General features: G+C 41.7%; 1 protein-coding gene across 8 annotated transcripts in view; it reads left to right on the top strand.

The window, feature by feature from the left end:
- dcc (DCC netrin 1 receptor) overlaps positions 1–27,490 on the top strand; it is a 388,720-nt gene that overhangs the window by 181,285 nt on the left and 179,945 nt on the right. For all 8 annotated transcript variants that reach the window (XR_013079191.1, XM_076757427.1, XM_076757429.1 and 5 more), the window contains exons 9-12: positions 11,546–11,700; positions 14,983–15,131; positions 15,355–15,493; positions 21,103–21,152. Coding sequence is in view for 7 of the 8 variants with exons in the window: in XM_076757427.1 (XP_076613542.1) it covers positions 11,546–11,700; positions 14,983–15,131; positions 15,355–15,493; positions 21,103–21,152 (493 nt within the window). In the remaining variant the exon portion in view is untranslated. The remainder of the gene's footprint in view (positions 1–11,545; positions 11,701–14,982; positions 15,132–15,354; positions 15,494–21,102; positions 21,153–27,490) is intronic.

Genomic DNA, 27,490 nt, shown 5'->3' with positions numbered 1-27,490 from the left:
CACATACTCCCGGACATCTCTTTCGAGTCCCGGCCACCAGAAACTTTGTTTGAGTAGTGTAGTGGTGCGACCAGTACCTGGATGGCAGGCGAAGCGGGAAGTGTGACCCCAGTCCAGCACCTGGGAGCGAACGGTCTCGGGGACGAACATCCGGTTGGGTGGTCCACCGCCCGGGTCGGGGTGGTCCTTTAAAGCGTCCCGTACCACGGACTCGATCTCCCAAGTCAGGGATCCTACCACACGTGAGGCTGGCAGGATGGTAGTCGGTGGAGAGCTGGACTCGGGGCCGGCAAACTGGCGAGAGAGCGCATCGGGCTTCACGTTCCGGGAGCCAGGTCTGTAAGACAAGGTGAAGTTAAAACGGCTAAAAAATAATGACCACCGGGCCTGGCGAGAATTCAGCCTCTTGGCTGCTTGAATATAAGCCAGGTTTTTGTGATCGGTCCATACGGTGAATGGCACCTCAGACCCCTCCAGCCAGTGTCTCCACTCCTCGAGCGCCAGTTTGACCGCTAGGAGCTCCCTGTCCCCGACATCATAATTCCTCTCCGCAGGGGAGAGTTTCTTGGAGAAGAAAGCGCATGGGTGGAGTTTCTGGTCTGGGGCGAATCTCTGAGAGAGGACGGCCCCCACCCCCGTGTCGGAGGCGTCCACCTCCACCACGAAGGGTTTGGACGGGTCAGGATGACGGAGGACAGGAGCGGAGGCGAAGAGTCCCTTAAGACGCTGGAAGGCGGACTGGGCCTCCGGAGACCAGGAGAACTGCAGAGAAGGAGAGGTCAGTTTGGTTAAGGGGGCCACCACTTTGCTGTAATCCCTGATGAAGCGCCAGTAAAAGTTAGCAAACCCCAGGAAACGCTGCAGCTGTTTACGATCAGTGGGAGGGGGCCACTCCACCACCGCCTTGGTCTTGTCGGGGTCGGTCCGGAGCTGTCCCTTCTCCACAATGAATCCCAGGAAGGACAGTGACGAGACATGGAACTCACATTTTTCAGCCTTAACAAATAGTCTGTTTTCGAGAAGCCGTTGGAGTACTGACCTGACATGTACTTCGTGTTCCTCCTGGTTCCGGGAGAAGATGAGGATGTCGTCCAGGTACACGAAGACGAACCGGCTGATGAAGTCACGGAGCACGTCATTGACCAGGGCCTGGAAGACTGCCGGCGCATTGGTGAGGCCGAACGGCATCACTAAATATTCGTAGTGGCCAAGGGGGGTGTTAAATGCAGTCTTCCATTCATCACCCTCGCGGATGCGCACCAGGTGATATGCGTTACGCAGATCCAGCTTGGAGAAGACGTTCGCTCCCTGCAGAGGCTCGAAGGCAGAGGATATTAGTGGCAAGGGATATTTATTCTTGATGGTTATGGTGTTCAACCCCCGATAGTCTATGCAGGGGCGGAGAGATTTGTCTTTTTTAGCTACAAAGAAGAAGCCAGCACCCACCGGAGAGGAAGAGGGACGGATGATCCCAGCTGCCAGGGAGTCAGAAATGTATGTCTGCATGGCCTCTTGCTCCGGACGTGAGAGATTATACAGTCGACCGGACGGCAGAGGTGCGCCTGGCAGCAGGTCGATGGCGCAGTCATAAGGACGGTGGGGGGGCAGAGAGACCGCTCGGTCCTTGTCGAACACTGCGACCAGGTCGTGGTAGATCACCGGGACGTGAGAGAGGTCCGGGGGTTCGGCTGGCACAGGAGGCTGTGAGGGAACAGGTGGCAGAGCAGAGCGCAGACAGGAAGACAGACAATACTCACTCCACCCCAGGATCTTCCCGCTGGACCAGTTTATCTGGGGATTGTGTCTGGTTAGCCAGGGGTGTCCAAGTACCAGCGGGGGGTCAGAGGAAGGCAGGATACAGAACCTGATGCGTTCGGAATGGTTGCCTGAGGCGACTAAAGTCACGGGGATAGTTTGCTGGGTGATCTCCCCCAGGAAGGTGCCATTTAAGGCTCTGGCAGTGAGAGCGGGGGAGAGCGGTTCTACCGGAATGCGCAGACTAGCCACCAGCTCGGAGTCAATAAAATTATCCTCCGCGCTGGAATCCACCAGCGCGTTCAGGCTCCTAGATTCCTCGTTGTGGCGGATAGTGACGTTTAAGGCTAATCTGCCCCGGAGCCTGGAAGAGGAAATATGACTCACCAGTACCCCCGGGTTTACTGGTGAGTCCGGTCTTTTGGCCGGACCGGACATGCGGCGCGGGCGTGTCCCGGCTGACCACAGTAGAGACACTCACCAGCTCGGATCCGGCGCCATCTCTCCTCCTCGGTGAGGCGTGTCCTTCCCAGCTGCATGGGTTCAGCCGGAGGCGGCGGTGATGCGTCAGAGGGATCGGGGAACGAGCGTGGCACCGGGTGAAGCGGCCGAGGACTCCTGTCCCTGTGGCCGGCCCAAATCTGTTGGTCGAGCCTGCTGACGAAAGAGACTAGGGACCGCAGATCACTAGGCAGCGCACATCGGGCGACTTCAGTCCTCAGCGAGCTGTTCAACGCCTTGAGGAAGACCCCCCGCAGCGCTCTCTCTTCCCACCGGGCGTCCTTGGCGGCGATCCAGAAATCCACCGAGAAGTCCGCCACACTTCTGGCACCTTGACGAAGGGAGAGGAGTCTCTCAGCTCCCTCCTCTTCGTGCTCGGGAGGATCAAAAACAGAGCGAAAGTGAGTTAAAAACTCCTCGCAGGTGAGTTGATCGATGGGATTGTTTGTGTGGAAAGCCTCAGCCCAGTCTAATGCCCGCCCTCGTAGCCTGGTGAAAATGTATCTAATGCGACTAATGTCAGAACTGAAGGTGTGACATTTCTGTGCAAACATCATCTCACACTGAAGGATGAAACCTTGGGTCTTACGGAGTTCCCCTGTGAAAGGCTCCGGATCCGTCGCATGAGAGTCGGGGCAGAGGCGTGGGTCCTGCGGGGCGGCGGTGGCCGCGGCCGGTGGCACAGCAGGGCGCGGGGCTGAGGAAATAGAGTCATTTAACGGGAGAAGACGAGCCAGGCTGTCTGTTAAGGATCTCACCTGCTCGCTGAGTGTCCTATTTTGCTCTAGGAGGGCAGCTAGTGCTTGACCATGTTGTCCCAGAAGATTCCCGTGGTGAGCCAGAGCACGCTGCATGGCAGGTTGGTCCATCTCCGAGCCTTCTGAGTTCTGCATGGTCAGATCGTTCTGTTAGGTGTACGAACACCCTGAGACCAGAGGAAGGCGAACTCAAAGTGAAGGCTACAGGGATCACACAGGGCACAGGCAGGTAGAAACAAAAAGGGTTTATTAACTAAGGGTGTCCACAAAAACGGGAAAACAAAAGGCGAGAGCACAAAAACCACTCTGTACAGTTCAACTAAGGGAGTCCACAAAAACGGGAGGAACACAAAGCGAGAGCAAAAACACGCTCTGAAGAATCTGAGCTCCAACTCCTCTCACAACCGAGGCTGGGCTGAGGGCTATCCACAGGGCGAGACGCTCCTAAAACAAAAAGCAAAGCACAGGTCAGCGGACCGAGAAAGACACAGGGGATCAGAAGACTGGCAGAGGAACACACAATACCACGGAGGTAAGCAGACGATCTGACGAATACTGGAGAGAAGAGCTGGGGTTAAATGCATCCGTTGATTGGAAGGTGATGAGGTGATGACATGCAGGTGTGTGAGAGGAGGCGGGTAGGAGGGGCTGCCGAAACAGGTGCAGCCTCTTAACACGGACCTGGACAGACAAGGGAAGACAGACAAGACCACAAGGGGGCAAGGAAACAGGGAAAACACAGGGAAAAAAGGGGAAGACAGAGCCCTGCCTGACAACACATGAATCCAATCAGTTTGTTTTTATGATCAAAAATATTTTATGCAATTCCAATTTTGGGGGATTTTTTCTCTTGGAACATATCTTTGAATGAAAAACAAGTACAAGCTTAATTTGTATTTTATTTGCTTGACTTTTTTTCATATTTTGTTCTGTGATAAAAACGGATTCAGCCAATCACAAAAAGCAGCATCACACATGATAACAGCTACATGGTAACGTACAGAAACAAAAACAGCAGAAGACATTATTGTCAATATCATACAGCAGCCAGCTCTTTGATAAGGTCACGTAAACTAGATGGTAAATGGACTGTATTTGTATAGCACTTTTCTAGTCTTATGACCACTCAGAGTGCTTTTACAACACAAGTTTACATTCACCTGTTTGCGCATCCATTCGTACGGCTCATTCATACATGCTAAGCCACCTGCTCATTATGAGCATTATCCATTCAAAGTCCAACAGTTCGACATTGTAGTAGATGCTGGAAAACCTTATCCAAAAGTAATTGCAAAGGTCTATCAAAAATAGTCTTTTTTTTCCACCATCATAAGTAGCAGAGTTAGTGTTAAAGGTTTAATATGTTTTTGGTGGGAATTGTGTATGAATTAAGAGGTTTAAAGACCTGAAAATCTTTGCTACTTGTTGACCCCCAATTAATGGATGATTAAAGACTCCAATATAATAAAATAGCTTTAAATATTTCATATTATTGGTTATTTGAAGAAGTATGTTTTAAGGGGATTTACTTATCACAAATCCATTAATGTATGCACAAAAGCAATTAAAGACCACTTAACATATACCAGTCCATCATGTGTGAAGACCTGCAGAACAGGTCGAGACGCAATAACCTGAGAATCTACCAGGTACCCGAAGTTAGTGAAGGAAAAGATATGATTGTGTTTATAAAAGATTTGATTCAATCAGCCCTTCAACCAGGGCCTGAAGTGAACCTACGACTAGAGAGAGCCCACCGATATCTAACAACTAAACCAAAGATCCTCACTGCTGTTCCGAGGTCCATAATTGTTAAATTTGTGGACTATTCAGTAAAAGACATGATGCTACAAAAGAAGAGAGCGTAGGTGTGGGCCATAATTAAACAACTAAAGCAGAAAAACATCAGGGCCAAGTGCATTTATTCATGGACTCTGGCAAACTTTCTCGACGCTGCGTGAGCTTAATATCCAGGTCCAGGTGGACAAGCGGGAGCAGGTGGAGCAGATCAGGAGGAAGAAGAGGGAAAGACCCGGCGATGCTGTTGGGCAGGATTGTCATCCTTTAATGGAGATGAGTGATCTCAACACATGCCCAGTTTTTATTTTGTAGATTTAAAAACAATCAACATTAGGACGACAACCCCAAGTTTTATTGTAAAGAGTGGAACTTAAGCGTGAACTGCGAGTATAATGCTTGCACATTGAGCAGCGACGGCTCGCGAGCTGGACAACAGCTGTACCGACACTGCGTGTGATTCCCATGGAGGAACAGTCACCTTCCCCTGCCCAGGTTACACCAGGGACTGGTTTGTGTTTAAGTTTGATGTGATTGAATGATATTAGTTACTACTGAAAACCAGTTGGGTATGTGGAAGTTCACTTTATTTTGCGTGTTTTACTTTACATGTTCTACTTTATGTTATTTGTTTTGTTTTTTCTACCTTGAGATTAGCGTTGGGCCACAGTCATCTTGTGATACTTTTGTCATACTTGATTTCACATGCGTTTGGGAAAAACTGAGATGGGACTTTAATAAGTTTGAAACAATAATAAATGGACAGTCTAAATTGTATTACTTATAACATTAAGCGTATAAGCAGTCCAATTAAGAGAAAAAAAAAAATTTGTCAACTTAAAAAATTATATTGCTCTATAGAAATGATACAGGAGACCCATTTGTCAGAAAAAGAACATTTGAAACTAAAAAGAGAATGGGTGGACCAGGTATATAGTGCCTCTTTTGAAAATGGGAGGAAAAGGAGAGTTGCCATCCTGTTCGATAAATTAGTCTACTTCAATCATGAAAAAACAATGGAGGACAAAGAGGGTAGATATGGTGATAGGGACTATTGGAGGTACTAAAATAACAATGCTCAATCTATATGCCCGAAATGAAGATTGTGCAGATTCCTATAAGAACATAGCATCTTTACTAGCAGACAAAGCAGAGGGAACTATTTTGATAGGTGGAGATTGTGTCTCAATTGTGTATTGAGACAAACTATGGATAGGCTCTAGTGGGAGTTGGCACCCTCACCAAAAAGTTTACTACTCTTCTAGCAATGATTGGTGAATTGGGTTTGGTGGATATCTGGTGCTGCTTACACACCAGAGAAAAGGATTTTACTTTACTTTCTACTTCGCAGGTGCATGGCAGTTACTCTGGGCTGGATATGTTTTTGATATCTAAAGCAGACATCTACAGCACTAAAGAGTGTAATATAGAACCGATTACTGTATCGGACCACATCCCTGTCACCTTAACCCTCCTTTTATGTTCATTTGTCAGGAACAGCAATGATGTTCCCAGGTCAATTTGACCCGGTGCATGTTTAATTATCCAAAAGATATCCGAAACCAAAAAAATGCTAATAAGCATTGTTTATATTTCATTACTAACTCCATTACTAACTATTCTATCAATATTTAGTGCAATGGTGTTCCTTACCTCTCACAATTAATGGTTCAATTAGGATAATTCACTCGTTTTTCATAAAAAAAAAATACATTTTCAAACTTTTTTTTAATGTTTCACCACTTTATTACTTTTGAAAGACCAACATATAAAACATAATAGTTTTACATAACATTTAAACATAACATTTACATTTTGTTTTAAATACATGCACTGCTTGTGAACCAGAAATGAACAAATTAAGTGTGTGTGGGTGTGTCTGTGTGTGTGTGTGTGTGTGTGTGTGTCTGTCTGTCTGTCTGTCTGTCCATCTACACAGCACACAAGTGACATGTCACTTCCTCTTCCTCTTCCTTCTTCCCCCAGCAGCAACCTAGAAACAAGAGGACCATGATTACTTTACTATGATGTCTTTTTCTGATCCCAAGATACACACAATGCGCTCTCATACACTTATGCATACACATGCACACATGTACACACATGTGCACGCGCGCACACACACACACACACACACACACACACACACACACACACTTACTTACCTCACACATTGGTGTACTAGGTGCAGTCCTCTCCCAGATTTCCCTCACTGTGGCCGCAGCGGCTGGGGTCCTTGGCAGGTGCTGCCTCCATTGGATGTGCGGTGTCACAAATACACATCTAAATGTGTTTTGTCCAGCTCCTTCCACTTCTCACAAAAAACACACCTCCCTTCAAGATAAGTCATTTCCAGAATGATTTTCTGGATTGAATTAGGCATGTCCAACTCAAAAGCTGACTTGATGTCTGTCACATGAGTCACTGCCATCCTAGTGGGCAATGGCACTGTCTTTATTATGTTTTCTGCAGACAGTTTTGCCTGACACATATTTGGGGATGAAGACCACTGTATACCATTTTTTGATGTGAATGTCTTGCTTGGAGGAATTGGAATAGCAATTCCCTCATCTGGTTCAAAATCAGAATCATGCAGAGAATCTTTTATATGTTTTGCCCCTTAATGTCTCATTGTTAAATGATGACACAATTCAACAAGAAATGCATACAGACCTAACAGACTATCGTACCTTTAATGATAATGACACTGTTTCCCCCTCTAGGGGGCCAAAGTCGTGATGAGGGGTAATATTATTGGCATTTCTTTGAGATTAAAAAAGCAAAGGCTAGCTCAACAAAGTGAATTAGAGAGGGAAATTAAGAGATTGGAGACAGAGCATCAACAATCCAAAAATCAAGAAGTATTGGGCTTATTAAAAGAAAATAGACAAAAACTAGATGATCTGTTAACTTACAAAGCAGAAGGAGCATTGCAGTTTATAAATAGGAAGTACTATGAAATGGGTAACAGAGCAAGCAACTTGCTGGCTTTCAACTGTGCAAAGCCCAATCAAACAGAGTAGTACACAAGATAAAATGCCCGAACAATGATCAGATGTTGACCCAACAAAAAGATATTGCAAAGGTATTTGCTACTTATTACAGAGAGTTATATGAAGAGGAAGATAAGCCTTAAAAGAAAAAAGAAAAAGGAAAAGATTGAATCCTTTCTTAATTTAGTTAACCTGAGTATATTATCAGATGAGACAGATATGATGGCGTCCCCTATTAGAGAAGAAGAAATCAAAGAAAATATTCTCAAGCTTAAAAATAGTAAATCTCCAGGGGTAGATGGCTGGAGAATATTATAAAATATTTGTAAAGGAGGTAACCCCAGTTTTATGCAGCGTCTATAACTATGCTCTAGCAGAGGAGAATCAGCTTAGGTCAGACAAGAAAGACCTGACCTGCCCTATTAGGCTCCTCTGTGTAGACTTTCAAATTTTGACTTCCATTGTAGCAAATAGAATACAAAAACATATTAGTAAATTTGTAAAGCCAGACCAGACAGGTTTTATGAACAACCAACGGGGAACTGACAATGTCAGAAGAGCCTTGAACCTACAGTCATTTGCAGCCACGAGGGACACCCCATCAATGGTTCTCAGCTTAGATGCTGAGAAGGCATTTGATAGGGTTGACTGGACCTTTTTGGAACAAACTCTCAGTTGTACGGGCTTTAATGATACACTTGTTAAGTGGATTAAAATATTTTATAAAAACCCCAAATCTAGAGTTAGGGTAAATGGGCATTGCTCTGAACTTTTACCTCTGAGACGTGGTATACGCCAAGGAGACTTTTTATCACCCTCCTTGTTCGTATTAAGAGTTGAGCCACTGGCTGAGTTAATAGGAACCAATCCTCTCATACAGGGAATATCTGATGAAGGAAATGATCAACACAAGTTAGCACTTTTCGCAGATGATATATTATTGTTCTTAGAAAACCCCATCACCTCTGTCCCTGTCCTTTTACATAGCCTTAATGAATATAGTGCAGTATCAGAATACAAGGTCAATACCAACAAATCCGAAGCCATGATGATAGTCGGGGACTGGCCTTCCCAATTAGATCACCTGTTTTTTTTCAAGCAGGGATTCAGATACCTTGGTATTGTTCTTACACCTAAAGCTACAAATTTATTCACCTCAAATTACAACAAAGTGACTAAAGAAATTAAAACAGATTTAGACAGATGGGAGGTGTTGCCCCTGTCATTTTTTGGCAGGATAGAGTCAGTGAGAATGAATATTCTACCAAGAGTACTCTTCTTATTTCAATCCCTTCCTGTCCTAGTACCACAATTCACACTTAAGTTGTTAGAAAAAAGAATATCAAAATTTATCTGGCAAAACAGGAGACCAAGTATCCGGTTGCAAATACTGATGTCAACAAAAGAGCAAGGAGGTCTGGGTGTACCCAACCTAAAACTCTATTACTGGCGGCCCAGCTCCGAGCACGGTGGCCTGGGTTGTCAAGGATTTGGAGACTGGAAGGATTTATATTGAACAGAAGTCCTTACCAGGAATATCATTATCTACTCTTCCATTTCTTAGTCAATAGTCTCAGAAAAAAGTTAAATTGAAGAATGTATGGATTAAACACATATTGAAGGTCTGGACTTCAGTCCAAAAGCAACGAAAGGAACCATGGCCCTGTCACGAGCCATGCCCATAGTAGGAAATAGGAGTTTCTCCCATCCATGTATGATAATGCTTATAAAAGATGGGCTGAGAGTGAGCTGAATACAATTAATCAACTGTTTGTTGGGAATGTATTTAAGTCCTTCGCACAACTCCAAGACAAGTTTGCCTTACCCTCGAGTGACCCATATAGATATCTACAAATTCGACATTACATTACAAAAAATATGGACTGGGATACTATTAAAAGAGAACCAACATCAACAACAAAACAAATATCTGATATTTATAAAAAGCAAATGCTAGACATAACAGATAACACTCTCCATATCAAAGGACAATGGGAACTGGAACTGAACGCAATAGTGGACGATGATGTCTGGGAAAACATGTGTTCTAGATGTCACAGGGGGATTGGGAGTCAGTGATGGAAAGAATTTGACTGGAAGATTAAAATGAGGTTCTTTAGGACCCCGCTGGTATCCCGCATCTTTAAACATAATTCTACTAACAAATGCTGCACAGATCAGTGTTATATACTGCATATTTTGTTGATGGTTGCAAAAAGAATAATTACTATTAATTGGCTGAAACCCAATGGCTACAAAAGGTCAAACAGGCTTACACGATGGAACACATGACTGCCGAGCTACAACTAATACTGCTTATTTTTACAAGAAAATGGGCATCAGTTATTGGCTACCTTAGTTAGGAATCTTGTACTTTGTTTAGATGTAGAACTTTTGTAAGCTTGTGTATAGGTAGATTGGAATATTGTGTCATTTCATCTATGTGTATGCATGTCAAGTGAAGCCCAACCTCAAGGAGATTTTGTTTTGTATTGTTAATTGCCTGTTAATGTGTGTTAATGGCAATAAAGTAAAAAAAAAAAAAAAATACATGTAAATCAGGAAGGAGGAAAACATATCCTATCTTTGAGGATAGGATATGTTTAGTTATAGTAGTATAGGTTGTAGAGGTTGGTAAGAAGATTTCAAGTCACTGTGTGTGTGAGTCCAGAGCTAGTCAGGATGTGGTCAGCCTAGCTTAGCATAAAGACTGGCAGATGTGCAGAACAGCCAGTCTGGCTTTCTTCAATGTTACAAAAAACACCTACCAGGACCTCTAAGCTCACTGATTGACAAGTTATATTTGTTCAAACCATACACATGATATGTCATAAATGTGAAAATGATTCATTCCGGTATGTACTGTACTAAATGCACAGACATGAGGTTGATATCAATCTCCTCATTCACTCTTGCCAAGTGAATAAGCACACTTATCAAAATGTTGAGCTAAAATGTTGGCAGCAGTAATTGTAATAATAATTAATTTGTAATTGCTTATTGCTCATTTTAAACTGTACTCTTTCACTCCCTGGCAGCAGTAATTTATTGAGTGGGAACAGTATCCTTCTGCATTGTTTTGAATTTATTTGTACCGTTTCAGCCTCCCTTCAGTCAAAATTAAGGATCTGGAAACCAAACACCATTTGTGTTTGATGTTTTCTTGTGCTTCTTGCTGGATAAAATCAAGATAAGAAAGTGCAGCAAGTAAACCCAGACAAAGTTTTTATCAATTCTCATCAAAGTGGAACAAAATTTTACCCAGATGAAATTTCCTATCATGTTAATCAGCCTTAAAAAAAAGGTCTCCAATATTCAGTTTTCTTCCAAGTGAACTGAGGTGAGAGAGAGTGTGCATATGATGGTGCATTGAAAACATTAACAGCTGTCTCTTCAGTGATGAGTTGAAGACTGAGAGGCTGCAGTGCTGCTGTCATATGAGGCTTAGCTGCTGTCACTGCAGGATTACATAGATTACATCTAATTACAGCTCAAATCATCTGTATTGTTACAAAATAAACACGGGTTCTTTTTCAGTGTAGTGGTTAAAAAGTTTCTGATTTTCACAGTAAGCCGAAGAATAAAAAAATAAAGAAAATTAAATAAATAATAAAATAAGTGTATGTCTTTAAAAAAATTTGTGACAATGAAAATACTAAAACTGAAAAATGTCCATTGTTATGTGTGTATTGTATTTGTATGAAAAGAGTTCAGTGTATGACATTGGTTTTCCTGTTTCAGGGAACGGTCAGTGAACGTGTCGGAGCCAGAGTCTCTGGAGCTGACAATCTCCAACCTGAAACCAGATGAGAGCTACAGCTTTAGAGTCGTTGCTTACAATGATGTGGGGTCAGGAGAGAGCTCCACCCCACTGAGGATCACCACCAAACCTGAATGTAAGACACACACACACACACACACACACACACACACACACACACACACACACACACACACCATCATGTTTCCATTATTTTTGGGGACATTACCCTTATCACCTAACCCTATCCTTACCCTAGCCTTCACCCACATCTTCACCCTAAAATTTAATAATTTCTGTTGTGGGGACTTGCATTTTGTCCCCATAAGGAGGCGAGTCCCTACAATGTGACTGTGTAATGTCACATTGAGAAATATATGGCCACACTCACCCACACACACAAATACACACACTCACACACACTAAAATAAAAATGTTACTTATTTCTTTTTATGTTTGGCCATATGTATATATATTCTGTACATACCTATACTTTATTTCTTGTATGCATTTCTTTGTATTTCTTACATGTTCCATATCATGTTCAATTTGTCATTAAGATAAAAAACATGTAAGCAGACCATTCCTGATAGGAAAGTTTCCCTGAAATACTGTCAGTCCAAAAGCAGAAACAGCTAAAGCACATTACAAAAGCCATTCAAAATTACACTTGAATAACAAAACAACGTTTGGGCAAAGTAACTCAAAAAGACACACTAAAAGGACATGAAGAAACTGGCTAACTTAGTGACATCAAGGCTACAAACAACTTGGAACACTGTCTTGTCACTGATTTTACACACAAGTTCAGTTGACTCACAAGGAGTGCACACACAGAGCGGCCTGTGAAATCAGTTGTATAATTCTCATAGTATTTCATGTACAATTTGATAAATAATGATAATGTCATTTGGTAGGATCCATTGTTTTTGGATGTTGATCCATACTAGACAATAAAAAAAATTGGATATCTTTGTCTCTGCAGCACCAATTTTAACCATCATTTGATTTTTCTTTATGTCTCTTGTGAGTCCCCCAACTTTATGAAAATCAGATACTAAATAACTGGACTGCCCCCTTTAATGTAATAGACTCGCCCTGTAATGCAAATGTTCTCCATTCAAAGAGAACACATTGTCACAAGGGTGGGTCTTGGGCAGAACTACCATAAACTTGGATATATCTTATATCTGATTTTCATCTTAAACTTGGCAGGAATAGATCAGCAGCAACAACACGTACAGTCTCTGGTATCATACAGGGAATCAAACACCCAGAAGTCACAGGCAGGCAAAATTCAGGATGTGCTGAATTAAAAAGTCTTCGAGTCTCTTCAAGTGTTTGGTGTGGCAAACACCAAACAACCTCAAGCAAACAAAAATCCAGGAAGGGTAAGGCAAGACTCCTGGGCAGGGACAAAAGGTTAAGTTATTTACCGGGGTAAAGGAGGCGTGGTCAGAAACAGGCAGGTTTGGCAATGGGAGATCAATCCATATGAAGTAGCTTGAGGGTCTTGCATAGAACAATAACAGGCAAATACTGAGTGTGGCAGAGCAGCTTATATACTGCACTGATCGCTATGAGTCTCAGATGTGTGATCAGGTGAGCAGGCAGGTAGGCGTAGGTAGTGGAGTGTGGAAGGGATCAGTGGGCAGATGAGGAAACAATGGCAGCAGGTCAGGGAACTGAATATACTGTAACACATGTTGTGAGGATGTAAATGGCTAGCCCTTGAAAAAAAAAAAGACTTTTTAGCTACATATAATGTCAATAAAAGAATATTAGATTAGATTCAACAGCAGCGTAACAGCTCTGGGGAAGAAGCTGTGCCTGTCTAAATCTCCTACCAGATGGTAGAGGGCCGAACAGTCCATGGTTGGGGTGGGAGCTGTCTGCTGATGCTACGAGCCCTTCTTAGACGCTGCTTGCACTGGAGGTCCTCAATGGCAGTTAGCTGGGCACTGGTGATGTACTGGGCGGTTTTCACCACCAGTTGCAGGGCCTTCCGCTCAGAGGCTGTACAGCTGCCATACCATACTGTAGATGCAGTTGGTCAGGATGCTCTCAGTGGTGCAGCAGTAGAAGTTAACTAGGATATGATCAGCCAGGTTAATTTTATTCAGTCTCTTCAGGAATTAGAGACACTGTTGAGCCTTCTTTATCAAGGTGGAGGAGTTGCATATTGAAAGCAGACCACAGTAGCCTCCCAGAACAGGAACCAGTAGAAATTACCCCCGCAGACATCCAAGAAAGAGTGTCTAAGATGAAGAGCTGGACAGCACCTGGGCCCGACATGATCCACGCCTACTGGCTCAAAAAGCTAACTGCACTCCACGAACGACTGGCAGCACAGATGAATCAGCTGCTAAGATCGGGAACCCACCCAGAGTGGCTGACCCAAGGCCGTACAGTCCTCATGAAGGACCCACAGAGGGGCCCGGTACCATCCAAGTACCGGCCTATAACCTGCCTGAGTACAACATGGAAGCTCCTGTCAGGCATCATAGCAGCATATCATAGTAGGCACATGGATCAGTACATGAGTAGAACACAGAAAGGAATTGGCAACAACACCAGAGGAGCCAAACACAAACTACTGGTTGACAGGGCAGTCACCCAGGACAGTAAGACCAGAAGTACCTCCAGCAGATACCAGGAAGAACATCTGAGGTCTCCGTCCAGAGGAGCGCACTCCTGGGAACAGCCAAGATCCTGCGCAGAACCCTCAAGCTCCCAGGCCTCTGGTCGAGGACCTGAGCTTGAAGGAGGGACAATAGCGCCCTAGGCGGTTTTCTATATGTATATATATACACATACGTATATACGTATATACGTGTGTGTATGTGTGTGTATATATATATATACACACACACACACACACACACACACACACATATATATGTATGTATATATATGTATATATGCATATGTGTGTGTGTGTGTGTGTGTGTGTGTGTGTGTGTATATATATATATATATATATACCCCTGCGATCGGCCCCCCGCAACCCCGAAAGTGATACGCGGGTATAGAAGATGAATGAATGAATATATATATATATACGTGTTTATATAAAAGAAAAGACTGAGAAAGTTGTGGAATGCTCAAAAACAAATGTTGGAACTTTCCACAGGTAAACAGGTTCATTAAGAGTTGATAGTTCATAACAGGTGATAGTGTCATCATTGTGTATGAAAGAGCCATCCTTGTGAGGCTAGGTCATTCACAAGCAAGGATGAGTGAGGCTCAACCACTTTGTGAAACATGTGACTGTGTAAAGGATATTACCACATGGACTCGGGAACACTTTGTAAAACTGTTGCAGTTGTAGCTGTTATGATAACAGCAGTAGTACTTGTAGTAGCATCAGCAGTAATAGTATTTGTGAGCAACGTTTTGTCTCTATGTGTCTCTACAGTCCAGGTTCCCAGCAAGGTGGAGTCTCTCCAAGCTGAGGCTTTGTCACCCACCTCCATCCAGGTGACCTGGGAACCTCCCAACCAACCAAACGGCCCAATCCTGGGCTACAGACTTCTGTGGACCGAGAGCCCATCTGGCAAGGAACAGGTCAGCACCATTACCGCAGTCCTTTCAATCACATCCTTTTGCTGAGAATGATAACACAATCACTTTGGAACACACAAATGTTCCACATATGCTTCTAGAATCAGCAAATCTTGCTATTTCCAGTGATGTTGTATTACAGAGTAAAATGCCTTATTTCTGGCCATATACCTGTAAAGGTAGAAAGATGGAATGAAATGCAATCACCCTCTGTGTTTGTGTTCAGAGTGTGGAGGTCACTGGACTCAGCTACAAGATGGATGGACTCAATAAGTTCACAGAGTACACAGTTCGAGTTTTGGCAGTCAACCGCTATGGAGGAGGCACTGCCTCAGAGACCATCAGTGTCACCACCCAATCAGATGGTGAGCTCTACCTCAATATCTCTTCATTTATTCACTGTGGTACCTTACATATATCAGCAAATGCAAGGTACTGTGGCACCTTACGTACATCAGGATCACTGTTCACTGCACTTTTTCATTCAACACTGACTGACTGCACAGACCAACTGATGTGGTTTCAGTCACAAGTTCAGTCTGGTTCAAACTGTTGAGTTCAGAACAAAATTAGCCAATACAAGTACTGTACAAGTACTAACATAGGGTCAGCAGCCTAATACTCTATATGTGGCACGGTGGCAACACTGTCACCTCACAGCCAGAAGGTCCCGGGTTCGATTCTCAGACAAATTTCACCTTCGTGTGCAGTGTGTTGCATGTGGATGTTGTGTGACAATAAAGGGGATTGACTACCCCCGATTCTTCTTCTTCTCTATTTACAGTTATCACTTCATGATTTAACCAGGAAGTAATGTGCTTTGTATCATTGCTGATTGGCAACAAAGCTCTGAGCCACCAGTGAGGAACTCCACCCCTCCAACAGCTACTGACTCAGACAGAGCACTGGAGTCAGGGCTGATTAGCATCAGCATATGTGTTTCTCAATCACTGGCTCATTTGCAGCTGTGTGGCTGTGACATGTGTGATGTCCCATCACTTTCATGCAAGTGCACAGCATAGACAGTGCCTGCCACTTCATCGCTATTTCTCTGCAGGTTCACTCAAGCCAATACGGTTTGCTGCCACAGCTCTCTCCACCAAACTAGGCTCTTTCATTTCTTTAAAGATAGTTATTGTTCATGTATGTTTATTATCAGGGATATTGTTCTGTCAGGAAAAGTCTCTTTGCTGTTGGGATTTATTGAGAGCTCCCCCAAGGAGCAGAGCCTTTTCTACCGAATCTAACTGTTTAACCATTTGTTATAAATGGTTAATTTCTCAAGTGTCTCTTGGTTACAGTGGCAACCCAGGTCAAATTTTATTTTACTGTGAATATCTAAGTAGGTAAATTTCTTTCATATATTAAGAAAACAAAAAATATTTCCATCGTTTATGGTTCTTAAAATAACAATAAATGAAAAGGGCCAGAAGCAAAAGTTTGGGCACCCTGCATGGTCAGTACTTAGTAACAGTAACGTTTTGCAGGTATTTTATGGCCAGCTAAGAGTCTTTCAGTTCTTGTTTGGGGGTTTTTTTTACCCATTCTTCCTTGCAAAAGGCTTCTAGTTCTGTCAGATTCTTGGGCCATCTTGGATGCATTGCTTTTTAAGGTCTGTCCACAGATATTTCACTAATGTTTATGTCGGGGGAATGTGAGGGCTATGGCAAAACCTTCAACTCTTGCCTCTTGAGGTAGTCCATTGTGGGTTTTGAGGTGTGTTTCAGCTCATTATCCTTTTCATCTTCATATTTTTTACAGATGGTGTGATGTCTGATTCCACAATTTACTGGCATTTAATTGAATCCATTCTCTCCTCTATCAGTGAATTGTTCCCTGTACCACTGGCTGCAACAAAAGCAAACCAAAGCATGATGATCCACCCATGTAATTCATCAGTCTGCAGGACTTGTTTCCAAAATGCATCAGGCTTGTTTAGATGTCCCTTGGCAATCTTCTGCTGAATTTTGTGGTGAGGATGCAACAAAGGTTTTTTTTGCGATGACTCTTCCACGAAGGTCATATTTGTGCAGGTGTCTCTACACAGAGAAACAGTGCACCACCACTGGGTCTGCTAAATCTTTCTGAAGGTCTTTTGAGGTCAAATGGGGGTCGATTTGCCTTTCTGGTAATCTAACAAGTAGTTCTTTCTGAAAGTTTTCTTGCTCTTCGAGACCTCAACTTGACCTCCACTGTTCCTGTTAACTGCCATTTCTTAGTTACATTATGAACTGCTGCCTGAAAAGGCTTTGCTGTCTTCTTACAGCCCTCTCATGCTTTCAGGGTGCTAGGCACCTGCTTAGAGGAGCCCATGGATGCTGAATTTTGGGACAAATTTTGAGGAGTAAGAGTATTTATAAAGCTTTGAAATTTACCTCACTTGGTCTCTCCTAATGATGACTGTGATCAAGCCATCGCCGTAACAAGCTAATTAAGGCCTTGGTAAAAGTTATCTGAGAGCTCAAATCTCTTGGGGTGCCCTGACTTTTGTATGGAGCTCCATTCCTTTTTTCCTCTCTAAAGTTGTATAATTTTTCATCTTTAATTTTTATGGCTTGTCTTTTGGAGAACAGTTCATCTTCTTCTCACTTAACTATTCCCACTAACAGAAATTTTGACCAGGGGTGCCCAAACTTTTTCATACCACTGTATATCATGTTATGTCAGCCTTCAGACAACCATTGACATGAAATACAGGAGTTAACGTCTACATTTCAAAATACAATTTCAAAGAAGTTTGCAAAAAATGCACATCTCCCAAAATACAGAGGACATGATCTCAGTGATTGCTATGGACCTGACTGTGTCACAGTACAAGTATGTGTGTAGTGGCATATCTGTGGACCTTTAAAGATTAAAAGAATGAACTAAACCCAAAAAGGAAAACTCCTCAAATCAATGACACACACAAGAAACAAAATTAAATTGGACCGAGTGTATCTGCTGTCTGCAGTCTGACTGGCTCGCGCTGGTCCCACTTTGAAGTTCTGCAGCCACTCAGCTGAGACCAGAGAATTTCCAGACACTGTGTGTGTGTGTGTGTGTGTGTGTGTGTGTGTGTGTGTGTGTGTGAGGCCATTGGTTTGAATGAAAAAGCATGAAATATAGAAAGAAAAGTCAATACATAGCAACACACACTGCATCCATTCTTATAGACTCTCTCTCATCTCTCTCTCTATCCATCTATCTATCTATCTATCTATCTATCTTCCTTTCTTTGTTTCTCTCCTGCTGTCAGTAGTTTCATTAGGAGACTCAGGGCTCTTTAATTAGGCGGGGGATGACGAAGAAGCTGCTTCATTTTAGCCTCATAGCCTAACACAGTAATGGAGTTCAAACACACAGACAGACAGACAGACAGACAGACAGACACACACACACACACACACACACACACACACACACACACACAGTGTGAGTGACAGAAACACACATCTCACTATTATTTTCTGTTTGGCGATTTTGTGTAAATTCAGTTAGAATTTGCATTACCTTTGAAGGGAAAACTTGCTTTAGTTAACTCCAGATCACATTTGAAAGGGTGGGGTTTGCCATGAAGAGTCCATCACATGCAACATGGATCAAGAGCAGTATATTTGATGTCAGATTTAAAAAAAAAAAAAACAGTAGAATTAATCTTCCCTCAGTTTGCTTGTTTTCACCAAATATTCAACTACACAAGCAGTCAACTGAATAGCTGTGGACAATATGATTACTACTAGAATGACAGTAATATTTGATCAATGTCAGGGCTTAATCTTCATATTAAAAATTTTGATATTTAATGTAACTCTGAATGTAACTTCAGCTCAAACTTTGACATTCAGCTGCTGACTGGTGCTCAATAGCTGTTGTTACTAAACCTCCATTCAGACAGTGAGAGAGAATGGAGGCATCTGTCCAGCTGTAATCACACAGTAAATACTTAAAAAAAAATCTGAAATAGCATACGCACGCACACACACACACACACACACACACACACACACACACACACACACACACACAAACACACACACACACACACACACAGATGCAGGGAGGCTGTATTGTGAATCATCTGGCTGCGTCTTGATGATAACAATGACTTGTGGTGGGCTACTTGAATCCACCATAAAACTGACACACACACACACACACACACACACACACACACACACACACACACACACAGCTGAATCAATAGATAAGCTGCTGACAGTTAATCAGGCGTCTGCTTGGACAGATGCAGAGTTCATTTAAACAAAAACAATTTGACTCTCAATTTGAATGTCACACTTTTCCCCTGATTCACAGGACTGAACCACACATCTGTTGCCTCTTTATCATCCTGTTAATCCTCTTCCTCCTGCTAGTCATTCACTTCATCTTTTTCTTCATCATAATTATTTTATTTTTTCAGATTTCATGTTCTCTGTGTTTTTTTTTTTATTCTTTCCTCCCTTCCGTTTTCTGTGTTTTTTTCCCCATGTCTTCTATCATACATAGTTTCTTCTTTTTCTTTTTTGTTCCCCTTGTCTTTATTTGTTTTGTACCTCCTGGTCTTCATTTTCTTCTTCTTTGCCTTCTTTTTTAACTTTATGTCATCTGTTCAATTTCCTTTGTTTTCATTTTCTTTGCCTCCATCATATTTTTCTGCATCATTGTTATCTTTAAATTTTCAAAATCTTCATTTTTTTCTGTAACTTTTTTAGCTTTATATCTCCTTTCATTCATGTTCTTGTACACCCTGTTCATTGGCTTCGTTTTTTAACTTTGTATGTCTTATTCTCCACCTTCAGGCTTTTCTTCCCTTCTTCTGTTTCAATTATTACTTCTTGTCTTGTCCATCCTATTTATTTATTTGCCCTTCTTTTTTGCCTTCATCTTAATTGTCATCTTTCTATTTTTTTTTCCATTTTCTTCTTTTCATCTCTATTTTGAATCATATTCTGCTGTTTATTCTACTCACTGAGCACCTCAGTTTTTGTGATTTAAAGTGAGATCTTTTAGAACTTTAAGAAACGTTGACTAACTTTCAAATCTGTCTGATAGTTCACATGAATAACATTTGTGTGTGTGTGTGTGTGTGTGTGTGTGTGTGTGTGTGCGCGCGCGCGTATGTGTAAGTAATAACACCTGTCATATTTTAGTGGAAATCTTGTTTTGCTGTTTTGACACAGATTTCAGAGGCTGAATACTGACACATCGCTCTATTTGCTTCCCGTCTGTGCTGATGTCATCAGGATGATTGATTGACAGCAGTGATGTGACGCCAAACAGTCAGCCCAGCCAACACATTGACACCTTAAAGAACTAATAATACAGCATCCCCTGTGATGATGTGTTCAGCTCTGAGAGAAAGAAACACCACATATACCTACTTCTGCTTTGGCAACAACATGTCCTTGTTCATGAATTTGAATTTGAATTTCAAGACATTTTACATGTGTTTTTCCAACAGCTCTGCAGCTGTCTGAATTATTTATAAAGAAGTTGTTTCCACTTTTGTTGTCTTCCCAGATAGTCCTATAATGCCCAAAAACATGTCTGGTAGTACCAACATCAGAAAAACATGACCAATACTAGCTGACATGAAAGAACAACTACAACTTGCACAAAAGAAAGAAATTCTTGCAGACCTCTCTCCATTTTTCTCTCAGGTGGCTAGGGTGATTTTTGTTATAGCCATGCCTAACGTAGCTTATACTGCCAGCTTCTGTTGAAACTATGCTTTAGTTTATTTGTTCCAAACAAATTTATTTATAACGTTTTCTTTATTCTTTATTTTTTTGTGAGACTAAAATTTATAAAATAAAATTTCACTCAAAATTAATTTGACAATAAATGGGACGTGGCTGCTGAGGCTTCAACTGCACACAGTATACTGCAGCCTCCATATTTACAGTGAGTCAAGGTTGTCTGTGTGAGCAGCAGGTTTTATCTTGGCTTATGACATACAGTAGTTATAGAGTTTTTGTGTTTTTCTTTGCAGTACCCAGTGCTCCTCCTCAGAACATCACCTTAGAGGTTGTCCTGTCCAGGGTGAGTGTACATTTTTATTTCTACTTTTATTCCCTCCTCTGTCCACATCTCTACTCTGCAACAACAACACTCACTTCGACAAACTGCTCTATTTGTGGTAAAATAAACAGTAAAAAAATGTAACTTTATGCACTGGAAATTGCCATTATGTCAGGACATTTTGTCAAATTTCAAGATCAGTCATGACATGTCATGTCAGACAGTATACTGTATACTGTGGCACTTGGTTAGATATTTGATGACAGAGAAGTGCTGATGATGCAAATTTAAATACAACAATTAGCTTTAATTGATGTGACCTGCTTCATCAGATGGTGGTGTAAATTTTTCTGTTCATCATCAGATTTTTACATCCTCTTCTGTAAGCAACAGGAGATGTGGACAACTGATGTCATTTAGTCTCTGTACTGTTATTTTTCTGCATGTGACTGATATTTTAATCATAAGAGACAAATAAATTAAGTAAAGATAGTTGTTTATTATGACCGATGATATGTGATAACTAAGTCTTATTAGAAAGTCTTTGGTGCTTTGAATCTACAGGGAGATTTTGTATTGAGGGGCATTGCCCACAAGATAAATCCCCCCATGGAGTCCAGACACTGGTGGTGGTGGTCGCTGATGACTCTGTTGACTGATGAGGTGGATGAAATGATGATGCTGGAAAATCTGCAAAGACTGGGTTGTGATTGGGAGGTGGAGGGGTGCAAAAGCAGCAGTATGGAAGAACTAAGGCAAAGAGAGGGAATCATATTTAAAAAAGACAGCAGCAAGATAACAGGCTGACAATGAAGGTGTGTCACTGTGCTATTAGATAGATATGACCAGTTGAGAAGATGAGAACAGCTGCTATCTCAGTTAACAGCCCAGACAATGACAGCAATGAAATTATGAGTGAGCATGCAAAAGACTAGTCCTCCTGGCTGAACTTTTGCTAGAACTTCATTTTAATCAGAAGAGACAAGTGAATGAAGTAAGGATAATTGTTTATTATGATAGATGATATGTAATAATTAAGTCTAATCAGAAAGTCTTTGGCACTCCACAGTGAGATTTTTTTAATTGAGGGGTATCACCCTGAGTAGCTAGGGATAGCAATGCCCTGCTTTCAATGAAAGGCTTTAACCAGCAATGGATAGAGGACAACAGTGCCATGCTTGCATTGAATAGACTTTAGATCAACAATGGGAAATGGTCAGCAGAAGGGCTGAACAATTAATCAAATTATGAGACAAATTACTCTCTCCTCAAATCGAATTCTCCAAATGTAAGAAAACATGTTTGTTTGGTACTCACCCCAGCAGAAAACACATCATCATTTTTCTCCCTTGTGGTGAAAAGTTGCAATAGGACAGGAATGCCCTGTTTGCAATGTATAGCTTGAGCCAGCAATGGCTAATAGTCAGCATTAAGACTTTAGATTTTAGACTGCTTCTTTATTGATTCCAATTTGGGAAATTATTTTGTTGCAGTAGCAATTAAACATACAGACAACCATAAAATGTATACAAGAATTTAAAAAAAAAAAAAAAAAGTAATAAAAAAATGACAAAAAATATAGACAGGAATAACAGCAGTGAATTTAACAAAATATATAGTTATATAATATGTATTATAATATTTAATACATATTCTATAATATTATAATAAAAATACAATATGATAAAAACAAGTATTTACATTAAAAAATTGTGCAGTTTCAGATGATAAATAAACCTTGAACAGACCTTAAACAGATAAATACATGTAAACTATAGACCATATGTGCAGTATTGCAATAGTGCAGATAATATGTAAAATTTTGAGGTTTGTGAGGTTGGTGGATTAACTGTTTAAGTTGCTATTGTACAGTGTGATGGCTTGTGGCAGGAATGATTTTCTGAAGCGGTCCTTGTGACAGCAGAGCTGGAGCAGTCTATTGGGGAAGGAGCTCCACTGTCCGTCCACGAGGTGGTGAAGAGGATGTTCAGGGTTATCCTGTATAACTGTCCAGTGTCCTCCTCTCCACCACCTCCTCAAAAGTGTCTACTTCGCAGCCAATAACGGAGCCGGCCTTCCTGATCAGTTTGGTGTCGCCAGATCAGATGCTGCTCCCCCAGCACACTGCAGCAAAGAATTAACCTGAACTGTTGACAAGTTTGAGTTTAGCCAGCATGGTTGGTGTACAGGAGTGATATACATAGAGAAGATTAAGCTTAGGCAGTAAAGTTTGCATGACTTCTTATAGGTGAGACAAAACACTTCACCACCGTTATATGCAAGCTTGCACTGTAACAATTTGCTGTAGGAAAACAGGCAAATTCTGACAGTAACATACTGTTTCCCATTAAAACAGTGCTAAGCTGTAGAAAACATTCTAGGCAACATTTTTAAGCAGTTTGCCATTTCCCATAAAATATGGCACTACACTATGAATAGTGTTGCATGTCCCACAAATGCTCAATGCTGCTGTATTTCTAGAGGGGATATGCTAAACATGATCTGAAGCCAACTCTGTGCTTAGATTATCCATCTCAATCCTGTACTGAATAAGAAAGTTGTTCATACTGTCATAGTGTCATCATAGATGCTGGGTGATGCATGGGTCACGAAGACCATGACAGCACTTTCCACAAGTAATGACATGCAGCAATTAGCAGATGCAATAGCGGTGTAGCAATTAGCAGATGCAATGACACTGTAGCCAATAGCAGACAAAATGACAATGTAACAATTAGCAGAATGCAGTGATGATGTAGTCAATAGCAGATGCAATGATGATGTAGCAAATATCAGATCCAGTGACAATCTAGGAATTAGCAGAATGCAATGACAAAGTAGCAACTGACAGATGAAATGTAGCAATTACCAACAGCCATTTACCATATGCCATTGTCAGCAATCACTAAATACTATATAGAGCCTACATAGCCTGTAATTACCAATAATTTTGGCATGATCTGAATAAATTTAATGACCAGGTTTGAGACATGTCATGTTCCATATAGAGCTGGTACAGACCAAACTCTTTATCTACAGAAACCCAACAATTCCCTCATGAGCAAGCACTTGGTAACAGTGGTGAGGAAAAACTTCCTTTTAACAGGCAGTAACCTCTGGCAGAACCAGGATCTGGGTGGGCGGCCATCTGCCTCGACTGGTTGGGTGAGAGACAGAGCGAGAGACAGATAGAGAGAGACCAACAAAAAAGCAGTCAGTATTAAATGCATATGGCATTAGCAGTTGCAGTGGATGTCAGGCAGGGCCATGGCAGGAGATGTAGCTGTAATCCACAATCCAGATTCAGCCACTATCCACAAAGACTCTGGGGAAGAAGCTAAGTTAGTAAAATGCCTTGGTAGTACATGAAAGAATGGAGAGGGAGGGAAGAACAGAGGAGATCAGTATGTCTTTGGAGGTCCCCGGACAGTCTAATCCTATAGCAGTGTAACTATAGGGTGGTCCAAGGCAACCCTGAGCCAGCACTAACTATAAGATTTGTCATCATTTATCAATTATAAGATTTAAGCCTACTCTTAAATGTAGAGACAGTGTCTGCCTCCTGGACAAAGACTGGAAGATGGTTCCACAGGAGAGGAGCTTGATAGCTAAAGGCTCTGGCTCCCATTCTGCGTTTGGAGACTTTAGGAACCATAAGTAAGCCTGCATTCTGGGAACGCAGTGTTCTAGTGGGGTAATAAGGTACCATGAGCTCTTTAAGATGGTGCCTGATCATTTATGGCTTTATACATGAGGAGGAGGATTTTAAATTCTATTCTAAATTTTACATGGAGCCAGTGCAAAATGACTAATATCGGAGAAATATCATCTCTCTTCCTTGTTTTTGTCAGAACACATGATACAGCGTCCTGGAGCAACTGGAGAATATTCAGCAACAAATTTGGGTAGCCTGATAGTAAGGAATTGCAGTAATCCAAAGTGGAAGTGACGAATGCATGGACTGGTTTTTCTGCATCTTTTTGAGACAGGATGTGCCTGATTTTTGTAATGTTATGTGGGTGAAAAAGGCAGTCCTTGAAATTTGTTTTACATTGCAGTTAAATCATATCCTGATCAAAGATAACTCCCAGGTTCTTTACAGTGGTGCTGGAGGCCAGTGTAATGTCATCCATAACTGCTATATCATCAGAAAGTGAGTTTCTAAGATGTTTATGGTCTAATTCTATAGCTTGAGTTTTGTTCAAGTTTAGCAACAGAAAATTGCCAGTCATACAGGTCTTTATGTCCTGAAGACATGCTTGTAGTCTAGTTAACTGATTGGTTTCTTCTGGCTCCATTGATACATAGAGCTGGGTATCATTTGCATAGCAATGAAAATGTATTGAGTGTTTCTTGATAATGTTCCCTAAAGGAAACATATATAAAGTGAATAGAATTGGTACAAGCAAAGAACCCTGCGAAACTCCATAGTTGACTTTAGCGAGCACAGAGGAGTCATCATTAGCATGTACAATATGTTACCACTTACCAAAATACAATGAATAGCAGTCAGGAAAATGGTGACTTAGAACTTAGAACAGAATGCAATGAATATGAATTAATTACTAGCAATTTTACAGGCTCATTGACAGCAATGATTGGATACAAAATTGGGGTCCCTATTGGGCCTGCAGTGAGCATTTACATGAAATATATGGCGATTATCAGAGTTAAAAATATAACCAGCTTCATGAATGATATGCTGAGGTCAGCTATGATTGAAAATAACTGGAAATAAATTCAGAATGCGACAGTGAGCAGCAAATACTTGTAAAACCAAATCCACCGCCAGTTAATTGTGTTATCTATCAGAGAATCTTTATCTATGCTTGTTATGCTGCTTGTTATCTATCAAGCACCTTTACACATATTCTTGAGAAGGATTCAGTAGTTTGTCAGAGTTGTAAGTTAAAAAAAACATTAGCTGTCATTTCTGTGTGTGTGTGTGTGTGTGTATGCTGAGGAAGTAATTGTGACAACCATTGGAGGAAACATGAAGGTCAGTGTCTTAGTTAATATCCTACAACACTTGAGCTTTCATAACTAGGGAGACATGCCATGGATTTCCTCAGACCACTGATGGTATCTATGAAATTTGTGTTGCAGTTGTTGTTTGTGATTTCTGATGTGTAGTGATGGGGTCAGCAATGACGCAAACTGTTGAATGAGGTCTGATGACCCTAACTAGCTTGTTGAGGTCTGCAAAGACCTTGGTTGGTGACTGATTTTTGTTTTTCCAGTAGGGTAAAGCACTTTGTTGTGACACAGATTAGTGGGAGGAACCCCTTCATAGAAGGACTAGAAGTGTGATTCCTGGAATGAAATGATAACACTGTTTCAGTTTGGACAAACCACTCAGAAAATTACTAGATATTGCAGTCTAATCTAAAAGAAAGGTAATCATAACACTGAACTCTGAATTGAAGACAGATAGATGCCAACATTAGTGTTGGGGAAATATGTACATTAGATTGAACCTGTTACGGTACGTGAGTAGAAAAGCACGGCCAGGACCCCGGATGCAGAGACAGGATGACACAGTTTATTTAGACACTCAAAGTACAAACCAAAAACCAACGAAAATCTCCACTGAGTGGGAAAAAGGCAAGGCAGGCTCAAAAAACTCAAACTGAGAATTTCAATAACTATCGTCCACAAAAAACAAAACACTAAGGGAAACACAAAATCACCACTTCTGGGAATACTCGAGAAATCACAAGAAACAAAAAATCACCTTGACAGGGAAAAACGGCTTGAAACAAAATAATGACCAAGGCACTTGAAAAATTACTGGAGCTGGAAGCGAGGAAAGAGGCTAGGCGGAACAGCGTGGCGAGGCATGTGTGCGCAGGGCAAGGAAATCTTCCAGCACTGAGCAGGTGGATGAGCTGGCTGAAGTAGCCCGCGGCTGATCACCTGATGCCACTCAGGTGTGTCTTCTCAATAGGCCCGGAGATCGGCCCCGCCTCTTTCCACACTCCAGCGCTGCAGAGGAGGAGAGTGAGAGGAGAAGGGGAAAACAGAGAGGAGGGCGAGATACCGGCAGGAGACAAAACATGCACAGACTCGAGACCACAACAGAACCACATGGATAAGATAAAACTTTATTGATCCCATACCGAGGAAATTAAGTCATTACAGCCAAAAAAGTATTACAAAGAAAAACAGCAAAAACAGGGGCATAGAAGGGTCAAGATAAGGAGGATACAGGATAGTGTATATGTACATTATGCACAAATATCACTGCCCATAAAAATACTATTGCCAGTGTTCTTTGGAAAAAACTATGAATGCCATATGTTGAATTGCACCAGAGAAATACTGTTATATAAAAACAACATTGAATTGCATGGGTCTAT

Source organism: Chaetodon auriga, chromosome 19, assembly GCF_051107435.1.
Source record: "Chaetodon auriga isolate fChaAug3 chromosome 19, fChaAug3.hap1, whole genome shotgun sequence".
In the NCBI taxonomy this organism is placed as follows: Eukaryota; Metazoa; Chordata; class Actinopteri; order Chaetodontiformes; family Chaetodontidae; genus Chaetodon; species Chaetodon auriga.
The sequence above is the reverse complement of the archived record's forward strand: the minus strand, read 5'-3'. Positions and strand labels throughout refer to the sequence as shown.